The sequence below is a fragment of the Lithobates pipiens genome, unplaced genomic scaffold (genome assembly GCF_037356315.1).
Source record: "Lithobates pipiens isolate NorthernLeopardFrog02 unplaced genomic scaffold, aLitPip1_a1.2 Scaffold_16, whole genome shotgun sequence".
Lineage (NCBI taxonomy): Eukaryota > Metazoa > Chordata > Amphibia > Anura > Ranidae > Lithobates > Lithobates pipiens.
The window spans coordinates 405378835-405393650 of record NW_027507748.1 but is presented as its reverse complement, the minus strand read 5'-3'; the positions used below and the strand labels follow the sequence as shown (position 1 = coordinate 405393650).

General features: G+C 44.8%; 1 protein-coding gene across 1 annotated transcript; it reads left to right on the top strand.

Annotated features, from left to right (window-relative positions):
• The first annotated feature begins 3620 nt into the window (after positions 1-3620).
• RPAIN (RPA interacting protein) lies at positions 3621-13719 on the top strand. Its single transcript, XM_077482391.1, has 7 exons — positions 3621-3757; positions 3906-4094; positions 10221-10293; positions 10375-10486; positions 10565-10628; positions 12273-12413; positions 13561-13719. Exons 1-7 carry the CDS (start codon positions 3683-3685, stop codon positions 13588-13590), a joined length of 684 nt encoding a protein of 227 aa, XP_077338517.1. The 5' UTR covers positions 3621-3682; the 3' UTR covers positions 13591-13719.
• The last annotated feature ends 1097 nt before the right edge of the window (positions 13720-14816 follow it).

The window sequence follows — 14816 nt, the reverse complement described above, 5'->3', positions numbered from 1 at the left end:
TGTCCTGTTCGCTCCTCCCAAGACCTCCTGTTTTTTATTTCCCTTATCCCTCTCATGCACTGGAACTCCCTACCCCAGGTTCTACAGCTATCTACTACTTTGGATCCCTGAAAACCTTCCTTAAGGGAAGATTTAGTTCCCAGAGGGAAAATGAAAGTGATATTATAGGCACCATTTTTTTTTTTTATAACAAACATGTTATACTTACCTGCTTTGTGTAGCAGTTTTGCACAGAGCAGCCCCTATCCTCCTCTTCTCAGGTCCCTCTACCAGGGCTCATGGCCCCTCCTTCTCATCGAGCACCCCCACAGCAACCAATTTGCAATGGGGGCACCCAAGCAGGTGCACTCCTGAGCCGCTGCTCTGTGTCCATTCAGATATAGAGCCGCAGCTCAGCCCCGTCCCCTCTCTCTCCTCATTGGCTCACTAGCTGTAATTGACAGCAGTGGCAGCCAATGTTTCCCATTGCTGTCTCAACCAATGAGGAGGCAAGTCCCCTGAGAGCCGAGAGACTCGTGTACATCGCTGGATCGCGATGGAGCTCAAGTGAGTATTAAAGGGTTACTAAACCCCCCGTTTTTTTTTTTTTTTTTTAAATAACAAACATGTCATACTTACCTCCTCTGTGCAGTTGGTTTTGCACAGAGTGGCCCCAATTCTCCTCTTCTGGGGTCCCTCAGTGACACCCGTGGCTCCTCCTCTTCTCAAGTGCCCTGTCGGAGAAGCTCTCTCCTTTGGGACACCCATGCGTGCACGCTCCCAGGACTTGGCCCCAGGACTTGGCCCCAACCCCGGCACCCTCATCATTAGATTTGATTGACAGCTGTGGGAGCCAATGGCTGCAATGCTATCAGTCTATCCAATCAGGACAGGAGACACCGGCTAGAGCTGGTGTGCTTGTCCCGGGGGCGAGAAAAAGAACGGATTCAGGTAAGTAAAACGGGGGGGGGGGGGGTGTCTGGGGGGCTGCTGCATGAGAGATAGGATGCATTAAGGTGAAAAAACACGAGGGTTTACAACACCTTTAAGGGGGCTGCTTCTCACAGAATGTTTTTTACCTTCACGCATAAAGGTAAAAAAACCTTCAGCCTTTAGAATCACTTTAAAGAGTAGATCTAATTCCCGGGTTGGGTTTTAAAGGCTATGCCCACCTTTTTGACCATGCTTCATGTTACACCCATATTTCGAGTACAATATGAAACATGCTTACAGAACACAGCCCCCCACTTCCAACCTGTCCCCCAGTGCCTTACAGAACCCAAGGGTTCATTTTAAATTCAGAGTGTCTCCACTGCTGCATGAACCATTTACAGAGATCTGTGAATGGGGAGACTTTAGGTGACCATACACTATATAATCTGATTGTATACTCTCCTTTGTTGACTCTACTTTCAAGTATGTAGTACAAAGGTCTGCCTGATTTGATACTAATTGAGTGCAAAATTCATTTGCACCCTCCTATTCCATAGTTTTTGGTAAATCTAAGGCCGGCCTTACACGGTTTGAATCTCGGGCGGTTCAGCAGGAACCAGCCGAAATTTGAACCGCTAATGGGCAGGCTGAATGTACCATGTTGATTGATCGATCGACCATTATCACTAGCGGCTGCTATAGCCATTAGCGATAATCACTGTCTTCTCCCCCCACGCCGGGAGCAGACAATTGCTTGGCAGGAGGGATTCCTCTGTCAGCACTGTCTGTTTTGATGGGGGAATCATGCAAATTTCTTTCCTGCAGCCTGTGGTTGCAGGAAAGAAATTCGCCCTGTGTATCGCCTGCCTAAAGCTTACCACATGTTACAACCTGATTGTACAATCTCCTTTAGCTCTACCAACAACTATGTCGTGGAAGAGACTGTCTGACTTGATACAAACGGATAGATTAGGAAGGCCCTTATATTGCATAATTTTGGTAAATCTAAAGTTGATTGTACAGGGATTTTTATGATCAGACACCAGACATTGCGCAAGAGCATGCTGCACAATCCTGTGTGATTCACATGCGGTGCAAATTGAGCCCATTTTGAAGGGGCTGAAATCACACTGCGTGGCACCAAAAGTAGCACACACACTACTTTAAAAAAAATAAAGAGCAACCGGGTTTGCATTGTACTTCTGTACTATGCAATCCAATACAGGCAAAAATACCATGTTTTCAAACTGTTTTTGGGGTGTCATTAACTTAAGGGAGAAGTATAGCCAAAGCTCGTTTGGCTGTACTTCTGTGGATCACAGGAGTGCTGTTAGTGACCTGGTTTCAGCTGAGTCTGGACCGTCACCCAGCTCAGCGTCTCAGCGAGCAACTGAGAGCCTGAGCCGGCCACTCCTGACCCCTTCACAGCCCAGCACTCCAATGAGCGCGGTTGTGGGCAGGGCAGACAGCGGTAACTGACAATCACCAGCTCTCTGCTCACGGAGCTCTGAGAACCAAGCTATCAACAGCATTTGATCATTTGGTTCTCAGTCTTTTAAGCTTGTGGGGAACCGATGCTGCATCCACCTAGGTAAGAATGAGTCTAAAAAAAACATTCCCACTACTTCTCTTTTAGGCCTGGTTCACACCTATGTATTTTTTATTGCTGTTTCAGTTTTGCAGAAACACACTACATTTAACATGGTTTCCTATGGGTCATGTTTACATCTGTGTATTTTATGGAAAGAGCCAGGGACTTTTTTCTGGTTTTTGGTTCCATAGACTTTAATGAATCAAAAACGTGTTTTAAAAAAAATGCAAAATGCACCTGGGATATGCAAACTGCAACCTGCATAGATGGGAACCAGACCTTAAAGTCTCATCTTCCACTGCGTTAGATGTGACTGTCACCTCACTTGTAGATCATTGATGACCAGTGGTGGCTGGTGCTAAACCTTTTGGGGGGGGGCGGCAAACAAGCCACCCCCCAAGTCTGCACTCACACCTCCATGGCCCCCCTCACTCAGCCCCCCTGTGGCTTTCTCAACTTCTCCTCCCGGCCAACCTGTGAGGAGAAGCCGAAAGACAATAGCAAATATTGATTCGCTAGTGTCACTAGTGGGTGGGTTTGGGGCACAGTGCTCTGTGCCCTGAGCCCAACCTTCTTCAAGCCAATTAGAGCCTCAGGCTCTAATCATGCTTAAAAAAAACCTCATAGAAATCTATGAGTCTGGCACCATGGATGCAAACTAGAGGGGTGGCAATACTTCCTGGCGGGCTCTGCACGTGGGGTGTGCGAACACGCCTGAGCTCATCCTTATGGAGGAATAGTCTGCAAGAGTCAGAACTTTGCACCGGCCATCCACTGATTATGAGTGCAATGTTTGGCAGGCTCCAATGCAAAATAAAGAAATAAACATTTTTATATTTTAATCAGTGTGGGCGTGTTTATTATTTTGCACCTCAATGCAGGAGGTAACAGGTCTACCTTCTTAATCTAAAATGACAGTCATTCTTGTGACTGGCAGCTTTCAAAATGACATGATTCATCAGTGGACATGCAGAAGTCTTCCATATCGCTACGACTTTATTTCTAGTATGTTTACGGAGCTCTACGATTTATGGTTGACGCATCTACAGTATTAATCATCGCACCGAGATTAAATACTACAACTCCCGGCACGCATTGCGCTGGCAGGCTGTCATCACGTGGGGCGGGCATTTAAATGGGAGTGTCTGGACGCTGCGCTGTACATGGTAGTGGGAGTGTATGATGGAGTCTGAGCAGAGACATCGCGCCTTGTACAAGGGGTCCACTCCACCATGGAAGGAGACCTACAGAAGGGTAATGTCATGGGGAGCAGGGTGGGCTTTTGTACGCTGGAGCCCGTTGTGCACGGTTATTATGACGTTAGTGCATGGTGATCAGGCGGCTTGGGCTGTCATGCATGTCTCATTACTCAGCACTGTGATGTTTTTATTTCTATTCTTAGAGGTGCGTGGAAAGATTGAAGAGCAACCGCTCCAAACTTCTGGATAAGTTCCGCCAAGTGGGGGAGAGAGTGAATGGAGGTATTGGAGGGTCCTTCCTGGTGCAGGAGGTGATGGAAGAAGAATGGAGAGCCATGCAGGCCAGCAGTGGGAGCTTTCCTTCTCTATGGAGGAAGGAGAACATCTCACAGGTAATGGTAGGAGGAGGGTAGAAGTGTGCACTGCTGGTTAAAGCCCCATACACACTATCAGATTATCTGCTGAGTTTTTCCTTCAGATTTACCAAAACCATGTAGTAGAAGTGCCTGCATGATTGCATACACATTGAAACTCCTAAGGTTTGTCCTCATATTATATGGTTTTGGTAAATCTGAAGGAAAAACTCAGCAGATAATCTGATAGTGTGTATGGGGCTTAAAGAGGAAGTAAACCCTGATGGGTTTACTTCCTCTTTTTTTCCCTGCAAAGGTAAAGCATAATGGACTACTATGCATCGCATAGTAGCTCATTATGTGTCACTTACCTGACACAGGAGCCAGCGAAGTCGCCGCTGTCCCCTGTAGTCCGCTGCATACATTTTGCTGGTGGCGTCTCGCAGCTCCGACGAATCACAGTGGCGAAGCCGCGATGACGTCACTCCCGCGCATGCGCACGGGAGTCGCGTCTCGCCGCTGCCATTCGGCGAAGCCGCGATGACGTCACTCCCGCGCATGCGCACGGGAGTCGACAAATTAGGCAAATCCATTCTTGGACTTGCCGCATTTAGTGCGCCTGCGCGCCGCTGTCTACGGCGCATGCGCCGTAGACAGCGGTGCCCATTTTCGGGCAAATATCTCCTAAACCATATAGGTTTAGGAGATATTGCTTGGACCTACAGGTAAGCCTTAATCTAGGCTTACCTGTAGGTCAAAGTGGTTTGAAAGGGTTTACTTCCTCTTTAAGCCTTCTAAGCACTGGAATCAAGTGATACAATGTAACAGTTACACTGTATCGTTCATATGTGTGTCAAATTGTCAGGCTTTCTTGGCTTCTTTATTGTAAAACTGTGTTCCTTTTTGCTGGGTTGTGCTCAACAAATATGTCTCCTCATCAGCCCATCCAACATTGTTTTGATTTTGTTGTGATCTACTGCACACCAGGTCTTGCTTCTCCATGCCAGTCCCCTGCTGATTTGGGGCAAGATTCTTCCTTCTCCAGCAATGCCTCCTGGGATATCTGATGTAGGTTTCCCAGGAGGGTGCTGGTCCTTTCTCCTAAATAAGAATGGAGGTAAGGTGGATTGTAACAAGGGTTAGGGGGGGGGGGGGGGGGGAATAGTGCTGCTTTTTTTTTTTTTTTTTTTTTTTTTTTTTTTTTTTCTTCTTCAGGTAATCTCTTCCCTGCGGCCCTATAACTAGGTCTTTACATCAGAGGTGGTACAGACTTGCCAATTGTAATTACTGGTGACGGGCTGTCCCTGGCAGCTCCTGATAACCAGAGACCAGTAGATCTCTGAATGCTCAGTCACTGTGCTGGGAGTTTGCTCTTAGGACAGAAACTTTGGCTGCCACGGACAGACAAATATGTGCAGCCTATGGGTGTTTAAAGCTCACTCTTATTGCCACATGTGTTGTGGTTGGTAGGAACATAATGAGGGGGAAGCTTACTATGCTTTCAAGGGGTATCTTGTCATGAAGGTCTGCTTTACGTTGTGATTCTAAAGTCTTGTGTTGCTTGCTATAGGGGCACCTGAGCCAAGCCAGAGCTCACCTGTGTCCATTCAGACACTGAGTCGTGGCCCCGCCCCTTTTCTCTTGTTGCCTGACTAACTTTGACAGCAGCAGGAGCCAATGGCACCACCCTGCTGTCTTAGCCAATAAGGAGGGGCGTCCCGGGCAGCCGAGACACCTCTGCAACATCGCTGGATCTAGATGGACCTCAGGTAAGTATTAGAGGAGGCTGCTTTGCACAGACTGCATTAAAGGGTTTAACCCATCAATATAAAACTATGCCAGCCCCTCTATTAGAGGCTGGCATAGCACACTGTCTGTAGTTATAAAAAAAAAAGGTGGTGTAAATGTCTAATTTCAGCTGCCTTCAGGCATGTCGCATCACTGGTGGCTCTTGTCTTTTGGCTTCTGAGGGAGGGACTGTGATCTCCCTCTGACGTCAGCCAGGGAGATCATGTGGCCACTCGTCTCCTCTACAGAAGACGGGTCTCATAGCTGTAAACCGGACGCAAGTCACATGACCAGCCTGAAGACAGCTGAAATTGGGTAGTTACACTGCTTGTTTGTTTAAAACTACAGCGTGATATGCCAGCTTCTAATAGGCTGGCAGTGAAACATATTTTTTTAATTTTATTTTACGAGAATAGTGGTGGGGATGACAGGAAGGAGAGAGCAGAGGGAACAGCGTATGATGGAGAGGGAGGTACTTTGACCACAGTGATCAGGGCGGTGCTACCCTGGTTATTATGATTTATTTAGAGAGCCATACAGGAAGTGGCAAGTTCAGGTGTTTGGTTTTTGTTTTTTGTACCAGTTTAAAGGGGGGCAGATTACACTGCACAAGCGCTGTACTGTTTAATCTGCCTTTAAGGGACCCAGAAACTGTTAACCAAAAAAAATCTTCTGCCTTTACAAGCACTTTAACTATTAAAGCGGGAGTCCACCGGGACTCCGCTTTTTTTTTTTTTTTTTTAAAGCCAGCAGCTACAAATACTGCAGCTGCTGACTTTTAAAATAGTGACACTTACCTGTCCAGCGCGCCTGCGATGTCGGCACCCGAAGCCGATCTCTAGATCGACACTCGAGTGCTGCCGCCGCCATCTTGGGTATGGGAATCAGGAAATGGAGCCTTTCGGCTTCATTTCCCGGTTCCCTACTGCGCATGCGCGAGCCGCGCTGCGCAATGAGGACGGTCCCCGCTGCCTCTGGGATCTGTGTTTCCCAGCAGGCAGCGGGGCACTTGCGGGAAGGGGCGGGCACTTGTGGAAAGGGGCGTAAGTTACGCCCCTTTCCGCAGAGAGCTATCCCGGAAGTGGGTGCAGTTACCTGGATTATCCAGGTAACTGCACCCCCCTCCCCCCTGAAAGGTGCCGATTGTGGCACCGGAGGGGGGGAGGGTTCCGATGAGCGGAAGGTCCACTTTAGGGTGGACCTCCGCTTTAACCCTAGCTAACTTTTTCCACCTTCGCTTTTTTATTTATTTATTTTTTTTCCCTGTTTAATCCTAATTTATTATAACAACATTATTAAGTTTTTGACCAATTTATCTCTCTGAAGGTTTACTTCATCAATTTTAGGCCTATGTGTTCTGCTACATATTTTTGGTAAAAAAAAATCCCAATAGGTGTATATTGGTTTGTGCAAAAAGTTAGTGTCTACAAATGACACTAGTAATGGTGGTGAGCAGCGACTTATAGGGGGGCTGTGATATTATGGCGGACAAATTGGACACTGAACACACTCTTTGGGGACTAGTGACACTAACCCTGGTCGGTGCTTAAAAATAAATAAATAAATAAATAAAAATAAAAAATGCACTGTACTAATGACACTGGCTGAGAAGTGGTTCACATTAGGAGCGATCAAAGGGATAACTGTGCACCTAGCCTGTGCTTACTTGCTTACTCTCTGTTGGAGGCCCTTTGACTAGGGGAAGGCAAAGATCCGGTGTTTCTGCAAAGCAGGAACACAGGTCAGTTCCTTCCCTTCTGACAGAACCACAATCTGCCTTGTTTACATAGGCAGATTGATGTTTTGCCTTTGTAATTGGCAGGTGCCAGTGGACATTGAGTCTGTCGTACCTGCTACTGGGCTTCTGCTGTGTTTTAACACCGGGAGGGGTTGCTAGCAGTGCACGCACCCCAGACCAGCAAGTGTCAGATCACGTACTAGGTACATGATCTGGCACAGAGTGGCCGCCCTGCTGCAGTTAAAGTATGGTGGGCAGTCCACAAGTGGACTAAAGGCAACGTTTCTTTTGTCTGTCTCCATTAGTCTTATTACACTAGCTTTGCTCTCTGAAGCATGACCCAGGTTTGGACCACTCTTCAGAGCATTTGACGGGTAGAGAGGAGGCCTTGTATTGCATCCTCCATTCCTCACTACCCGCTTTAACACCTTGGACCTCACACTACCCTGATGCAACTGTCTTCAGAGCTGTCCCGTTGACTTGAAAGAGACAGGGGGTATAATTCCTGCTACAAAGCCACCCCAATGGTGTTTATGGCAACTGTATGAGGGGACTTCCCCAGCTAGCTTTGGAAAAGGATGCCCTCACTTGTGTACATGGATAAAATGAGGGGAAAAGACATTGGTTTTAACCCTCTGTTTTAGATATACTTTTAAAGTGGAGTTCCACCCAAAAAAAAATTCAATGTGCATGAAAAAAGTAAAAATTTCTAATGTGTTTTTTTTTTTTTCTCTCACACCTCTTTAAAGAGGGATTCCACCTACAAAAAAATATTAAAAGCCAGCAGCTATAAATACTACAGCTGCTGACTTTTAATAAATGAACACTCACCTGTCCCGGGTTGCAGCGAGGCCGATCGCTCGGCTCTCGGCTGCTGCCATCACCATTCTAGGTGAGGGAATCGAGAAGTGAAGCGAATTGGCTCCCTACTGCGCATGCGCGAGTCGCGCAGTGCAATAGGAATTCTCTGCGCTGTCACTGGGACCCGTGTGTGTCCCAGCAGACAGCGCGGCAGGACAGGAAATGACAGACTCCCACGGGAGTCTATGCCCGGAAGTGGGTGTAAATACCTGTCTTTGAACAGAGCTGAGACTGTCAATCAGCTGGATATTCCCATCTCCACTTTGCAGAATGTAAATGTGCTGTGCCTAGGAGCTATATACAGTTGTGCTCAGTTTACATACCCTGGCAGAATTTGATTTATTGGCCATTTTTCAGAGAATATGAATCACACTTTTCTTTCACTCGTGGTTAGTGTTTGGCTGAAGCCATTTATTTATTGTTTACACTTTTCTGTTGTCATTGTGATTTTAAAAAACTACTCAAATGACCCTGATCAAAATTTACATACCCTGGTGATTTTGGCCTGATAACATGCATGCAAGTTGACACAAAGGCAATTTGGCCTTTAAAGTTAACCATCCTCATCTGTGATCTGTTCACTTGTAATTTAGAGTGATATCTATCTCAATGAGTTTCTTGAATCCTGGCAGACCCTTGCATCTTTCATCCAGTGCTCCACTGACATTTCTGGATTATGAGTTATGGGGAAAGCAAAAGAATTGTCAAAGGATCTGCGGCAAACGGTAGTTGAACTGTATAAAAAGAGATCCAAGGAACTGAGAATGCAATCAGCACTGTTCAAACTCTAATCAAGAAGTGGAAATTGAGCGGTTCTGTTAAAACCAAACCACGGTCTGGTACACGAACTAGAATTTCAGCAACAACTGCCAGGAAAATTTTTCAGGATGCAAAGAAAAACCTACAAATGACTTCAGATGAAATACAGGACTTTTGTACAGGTGTTGCTGTTTTAAGAGGCACTTGAAGAAAGATGAGCTACTGGGTCGAGTTGGCAGAAGAAAGCCATTACTATGCAAATACCTCAAAGTATCCCGCTTACAATATGCCAAACGGCCTCAAACAAAGTCATTTGGAGTGATGAGACCAAAATTTAGCTTTTTGGCCACAACCATAAAGACTACACTAGACTACACAGAGGAGTCAAGGCCTATGATGAAAGGTACATCATTCCTACTGTGAAACACGGAGGTGCATTGCTGATGTTTTGGGGATGTGGGGGGAGCTACAAAGGCATGGGAAATTTGGTCAAAATTGATAAGATGAGTGCAGTATGGTATCAAAAAATACTGGAGGTAGACTTGCATTCGTCAGCCAGGAAGCTGTGCATGGGACGTACTTGGATATTCCAACATGACAATGATCCAAAATGAAAGGCCAAGTCGACCTGTCATTGGCTACAGCAGAATAAAGTGAAGGTTCTGGAGTGGCCATCTCAGCCTGACATCAGTATCACTGAGCCACTCTGGGGAGATCTCAAATGTGCAGTTCATGCAAGACAGCCCAAGAATTTACAGGAACTGGAGGCTTTTTGCCAAGAGGAATGGGCAGCTTTACCATCTGACAAGATAAAGGGCCTCATCCACAAGACTTCAATCTGTCATTGATGTTAAAGGGGGCAATACACGGTGTTAAGTGAAAAGTTGGTTTATCGTTCATATTCTCTATTAAAAAAACAAAAAAAACAAGAAATTGCAAGTTCTGCCAGAGTATGTAAACTTATGAGCACAACTGTAGGTGAGAGTGCTGAAGTGGTAATACTTTTCATGTATTTTTAGGCACTGGGCATCTTGCAGGATCCAGATGAGTTGGTAACGTTGGAAGAAATCAGACAGGAACTATTTTTTGAAGGTACAGTTGCTTTAAGTCTGCAATTTAATGTGTGAATGCAGTAGATTCAATGTTAATCTACCATTTTGCTTATCTTTCCAGAGCAGGCAATGGTTGCAGAAATCGAAAGCATCCTTCAGTTTGAGGATGACTGTCTAGATTCAGTTGTAGGAATGAGTGCAGAAAATCTCATTGTGTGCCCTGTCTGTAATCGGTATGTATTTCTTAACTAGTGTTCTGTTTGTTATCAAATCTTCAATATTACAGAAATGTGTACTGATGTCTTTTTCAGGAACTACCTAACCGTAACAAGTTGCTTTGTCTTATGCCAGTGCGGTGTGTACATCAATTGCAAGGTAAGAATTGTTGTTGACAAATATCCAATAAAGCATTCTTGCTTCACTGGAAGGCTTTATGGGATCTTGTGTGAGGTTTTTATGTGTATTCCCTAGATGGCTCATTAGCTGTAGGGTTGTCATAGTGCAGCACTGTTTAATGCTATGGCACAATGGATAGCCTTTCCCATCACTCCCCACAATGAAGAAATGTAGGGCTTCCATTGCTGGACTGGTATGCAAGTGTTCAGTATACTTGCTAGTTTCTGCAACTTTGTTCAGTGACTAGATATTGAAGGCTGGGACTGGTAGCTTTTTATTTATTTTATTTTCTTCAATATTATCTGAATTGTAAAGTTGGCAATTGAAAACCTAGGAGTACTTTTGCCCACATGGGTGTCACAAATGGCATAAAAAATTACGTCACAACTTTTATAGAGGGAAAGTTTGTGTCTAACGATCTTCAGAAAGAGGTCTGCAATGGTTACCCATGTATTTTGGTCTAGTTCTCCTAGACTCCTATGACTTCTGTCTACAGGGGGCTGTCAGCATCAGCTTGTTATTGGCACCAAGTCTGAGATGTGGTGTGTGTGTGGTTTTATTTTTTTATATACTGTCCTTGCAGTGAACAAGACTGGAGCATGTCTTTAGTAAATGGCTTAGTGGTTAGCATTCATGCCTTATAGAACAGACGTGACACTCACCCATTTTAAAAGTGCATGTGTCAATATAATTTTTTTTTTTGTAGTAGCAAAATTACCGTCTGAATTGCTTTAAGGCTGAGTTCACACTCCTGGGACTTGGGATCCAACTTGAAGAGCCAAAGTCATAGGACATGTGAAATGCCTTGTATCTCAGAGCCATTCCAATGACACTTAAGTCACTGTGACTTCAGAAAAGGTTCCTGCACTACATTGATAGGACTTGTACATGCTCTGACATTGAAGTGTCAAAGCTACACTGGAAATTGCACAACTTTGGAGTCGGCTAGTGTGAACTGAGCCTTGTTCACTGAAACTGCATATAAAAGTAGATTCTTATGATGTAACTTTTTATGTATGTTGCAGTTAAAAATTTTTATGTAGTCACTGCCTGAAATGGCAAAAACCGGTTATGTAGCTTTTTAACAGTATTCATTCGGGAGAATAATTTTTGCACTTTGTATCTTCTAAGAGCCTGATTCCTGGCATGTAAAAGACCATTTACATTTATTAAAGCCCAACTCTACCTGGGTTCCCCCACCCCTCAGTGTTACTGTTCTACTATTCTAAGGACAACCATCCTAATAGCCAGAAACTCTAGGTAGTAAAATCCAATTCTCTTGTCCATGTGTATGACCAGAGGGAGATACTTGGCCTGCTGCTAAACTAGAGGTCGTTAGCGAAGGCATGAGTCAATTTATTATAGCATGCAAAAATGTTTTCCAAGGTATTGTAACAATTTGCTTAGTTGCTGCCAATGTTTTCCCACAATTAAATGTTTACCTATTCTCAGATGCCCATTTACGGTTCATGTATTGTTAGGCTTGCTGTTTTGTCTAGATAATGCCAGGTCAGCTCAGTTGACAATACCAGGTTGTAAACCCGCGCAGAGACTAAATATATTGTCCTTGCTTTCAATTAACTGATCAGTGTTGGCTATAACTTGGAGTCTGTTTTGTTGCAGTCTCAAGGCATGAACAGTGAAAAGCTGCAATCATTAATTGAGGTAAACCTGTCTGCACATGCTAACGGCTGTTCTGAGCATCCAGCGTTTTCAGTTGTCCTAGATGCTGAAGGAGTGTCCAGTTTATTTATGAGTTGCACTGTAAGTATACAGTAATAGTCTGAATTAAAATATACTGTGTTCATGTGAATGTTTTGAAGAGAAATTGTATATGGAGTATAGAGGTATTAAGTTATGTTTTGTGGTCTGTTGCCAGCTGAGGCAATTTTCCATCACTTCCTGTACTGGAGATGTAACAAGAAATGAGAATAAAATTCTCCCCCATCTTCCAGGACAGCTACGCAATTGGCTCTGCCTTCTCCTTTTGACCTTCAGTTTTGTTTCCAGATGCTCCAGGAGCACACCATAGTGTGTGCGTGTGGTGTGTGTTTTTTTTTTTTTTTTTTTTTTTTCTAGTAACTGGTCAATGGACCTACCTTCTGTTGGTGATATCCAGGACTGGTTGTGGCCATGTCTAGTGTGGTTTTTCTATATTTATAGACTGAGAAGGTCCCTCCTGTATGTATTGGGTTACTTGATTCCCTGGTGGTTTAGCAGCAGCAACTCCCATTTCCAGCCTGTGTGCAGAGGCATCTTCCTTGTGTCTTCCCCAGCTTTGGGTGTACCAAAATGGTGTCGGAGGACTTCTGGTGACTGACATGATGCACTTCCTGGATGCTGTTTTTTCTTAAAAGGATCTCGGCATGGTACAATGCAGAGGACTCGCTGCTTTGGAAACAGTCTGACAGACACAGGGCAGGCTAGTTTAGCAGTGCAGCGGTGGGGTTTGATGGATGCTAAAGAGCTGGTCAGTACTAGTGTATAACAGTATTTGCTTTGTAAGAATAAATCACCATTATTGTTGGGTGGCCTAAATGTGTTGATGGGGTGCCTCAAGATTGTAATTTTAAAGCGTGCCTTGACTAGAAACGTTGAGTAATGTTGACTGTCTTATTGCCATGACCAGCCTTTTTTAAATGCTTTATTTTCACTTGGGACCAGTTTTAGAATGTAGTGAAATGACGTTCACTGCAGGTGAATCAATTCCGAATTTCAAACATGCAATCTAAACCTATGCCTGCAATGAGTTTTTTATTTATTTTTTGTAGTTTTTACATTCACTAATTGTAAGGGTTTATTTGGCCTTTAATAGTTGAACTTTTCACTGTAGAATGGCAAACTTGGTGGTGGCCACAAAGTAAATGTATGTATGACTCATCCCCCCCCCCCCCTTTTCTTTTTATTTTAGGTGTGCGATGCAATGGCAGTCATAATCTAGACTGAACTGTGAATTTGTGTGGCTTCCACTGATGACTATAGCTTCAAAGTCTATTTTTGTATGTACAGTTTCTTTTGTAACTTAATGTAAATATCTTTTTAAAGACTAAATAAAGTAAATTTAACTGGTTTTAGGCCTTTTTTGTTAATGGAGAACCAAGTGTTAAAGCATATCTGAACCAAAGAACAAAACCTCTTGCCGCCAACCATGTCAAACAAGCATTCCCCTAGCCTAAGTTGGTGCTCCCTCCACCAAGTAAGAACCAGGCAAAGGGGTATACAATTCCACTCTTTTCCTACCTTAGGGCTGGAAATGGTGTGCTCTGCTGATCAGCCACCTCCATCCTGCCAGCTGACTTTTGGAGTCTACGTGCCAGGTCCTAGCATGAAAGTGTGGATTGGGTGCCTGCCCTTGACTGCCACTGTTACTGAATGCATCTTCCGCAACCTAAATTCCAGGTTGCCGTTAAACAGACTGCCTTTTCCCCAACGTAACAGCCTTGCCACTTCCACCCATACCTTGCCACTTCCACCCATACCTTGCCACTTCCACCCATACCTTGCCACTTCCACCCATACCTTGCCACTTCCACCCATACCTGCACTTCCACCAGAATAGGGTCAGTGAAACCATGCCTGAAATTACAGCAATGTCTGCATCTACCCCCAACTGTGCAATGGTGAAGAATCTTGGTCTGCAGGTGTAAAGTACCTCTGAGCCAAGACCAGCTAGGATAGGAATCCACCTCAACTGCCTGGTGGCTTCTTTCAAAGTAACCTTGGAAGAAAATTGGTTTTCAGGAAGAGTTCCCACTCCTAGGCCATTAAAGTAACAGTTCCTCCCCAGGTTCACAGCCCCTGGTCTGGGAGGCAACTGCCACCTAGCATGACTCCCTGAAAGGAAAACCTTCTTGCTTAATCCATGTTTAGCCTTCTGAGCTCACGGTAAAGTGTGTGTGTGTGTTCTCGAATCACACAGTGGTACAGGTTTTGCTCAAGAGTATCCCTGCATTTGGCACCAGCCATCCCTCAACTCAGTTTCCCAGTTCTGACTGCAGAAAAAAAACATCCTCGCAGCATGATGTTGCCAACACCATGTTTCACTGTGGGGCTAGAGAGATTGTCCTCCTTTGTGCTGTTGGCACTGTTGCACTAAACCAGATCTTACACCTCATGTGCACACGTTGTCTTGTGTTCTTTTCCTATCATGTACCTGCCAGTGCAATA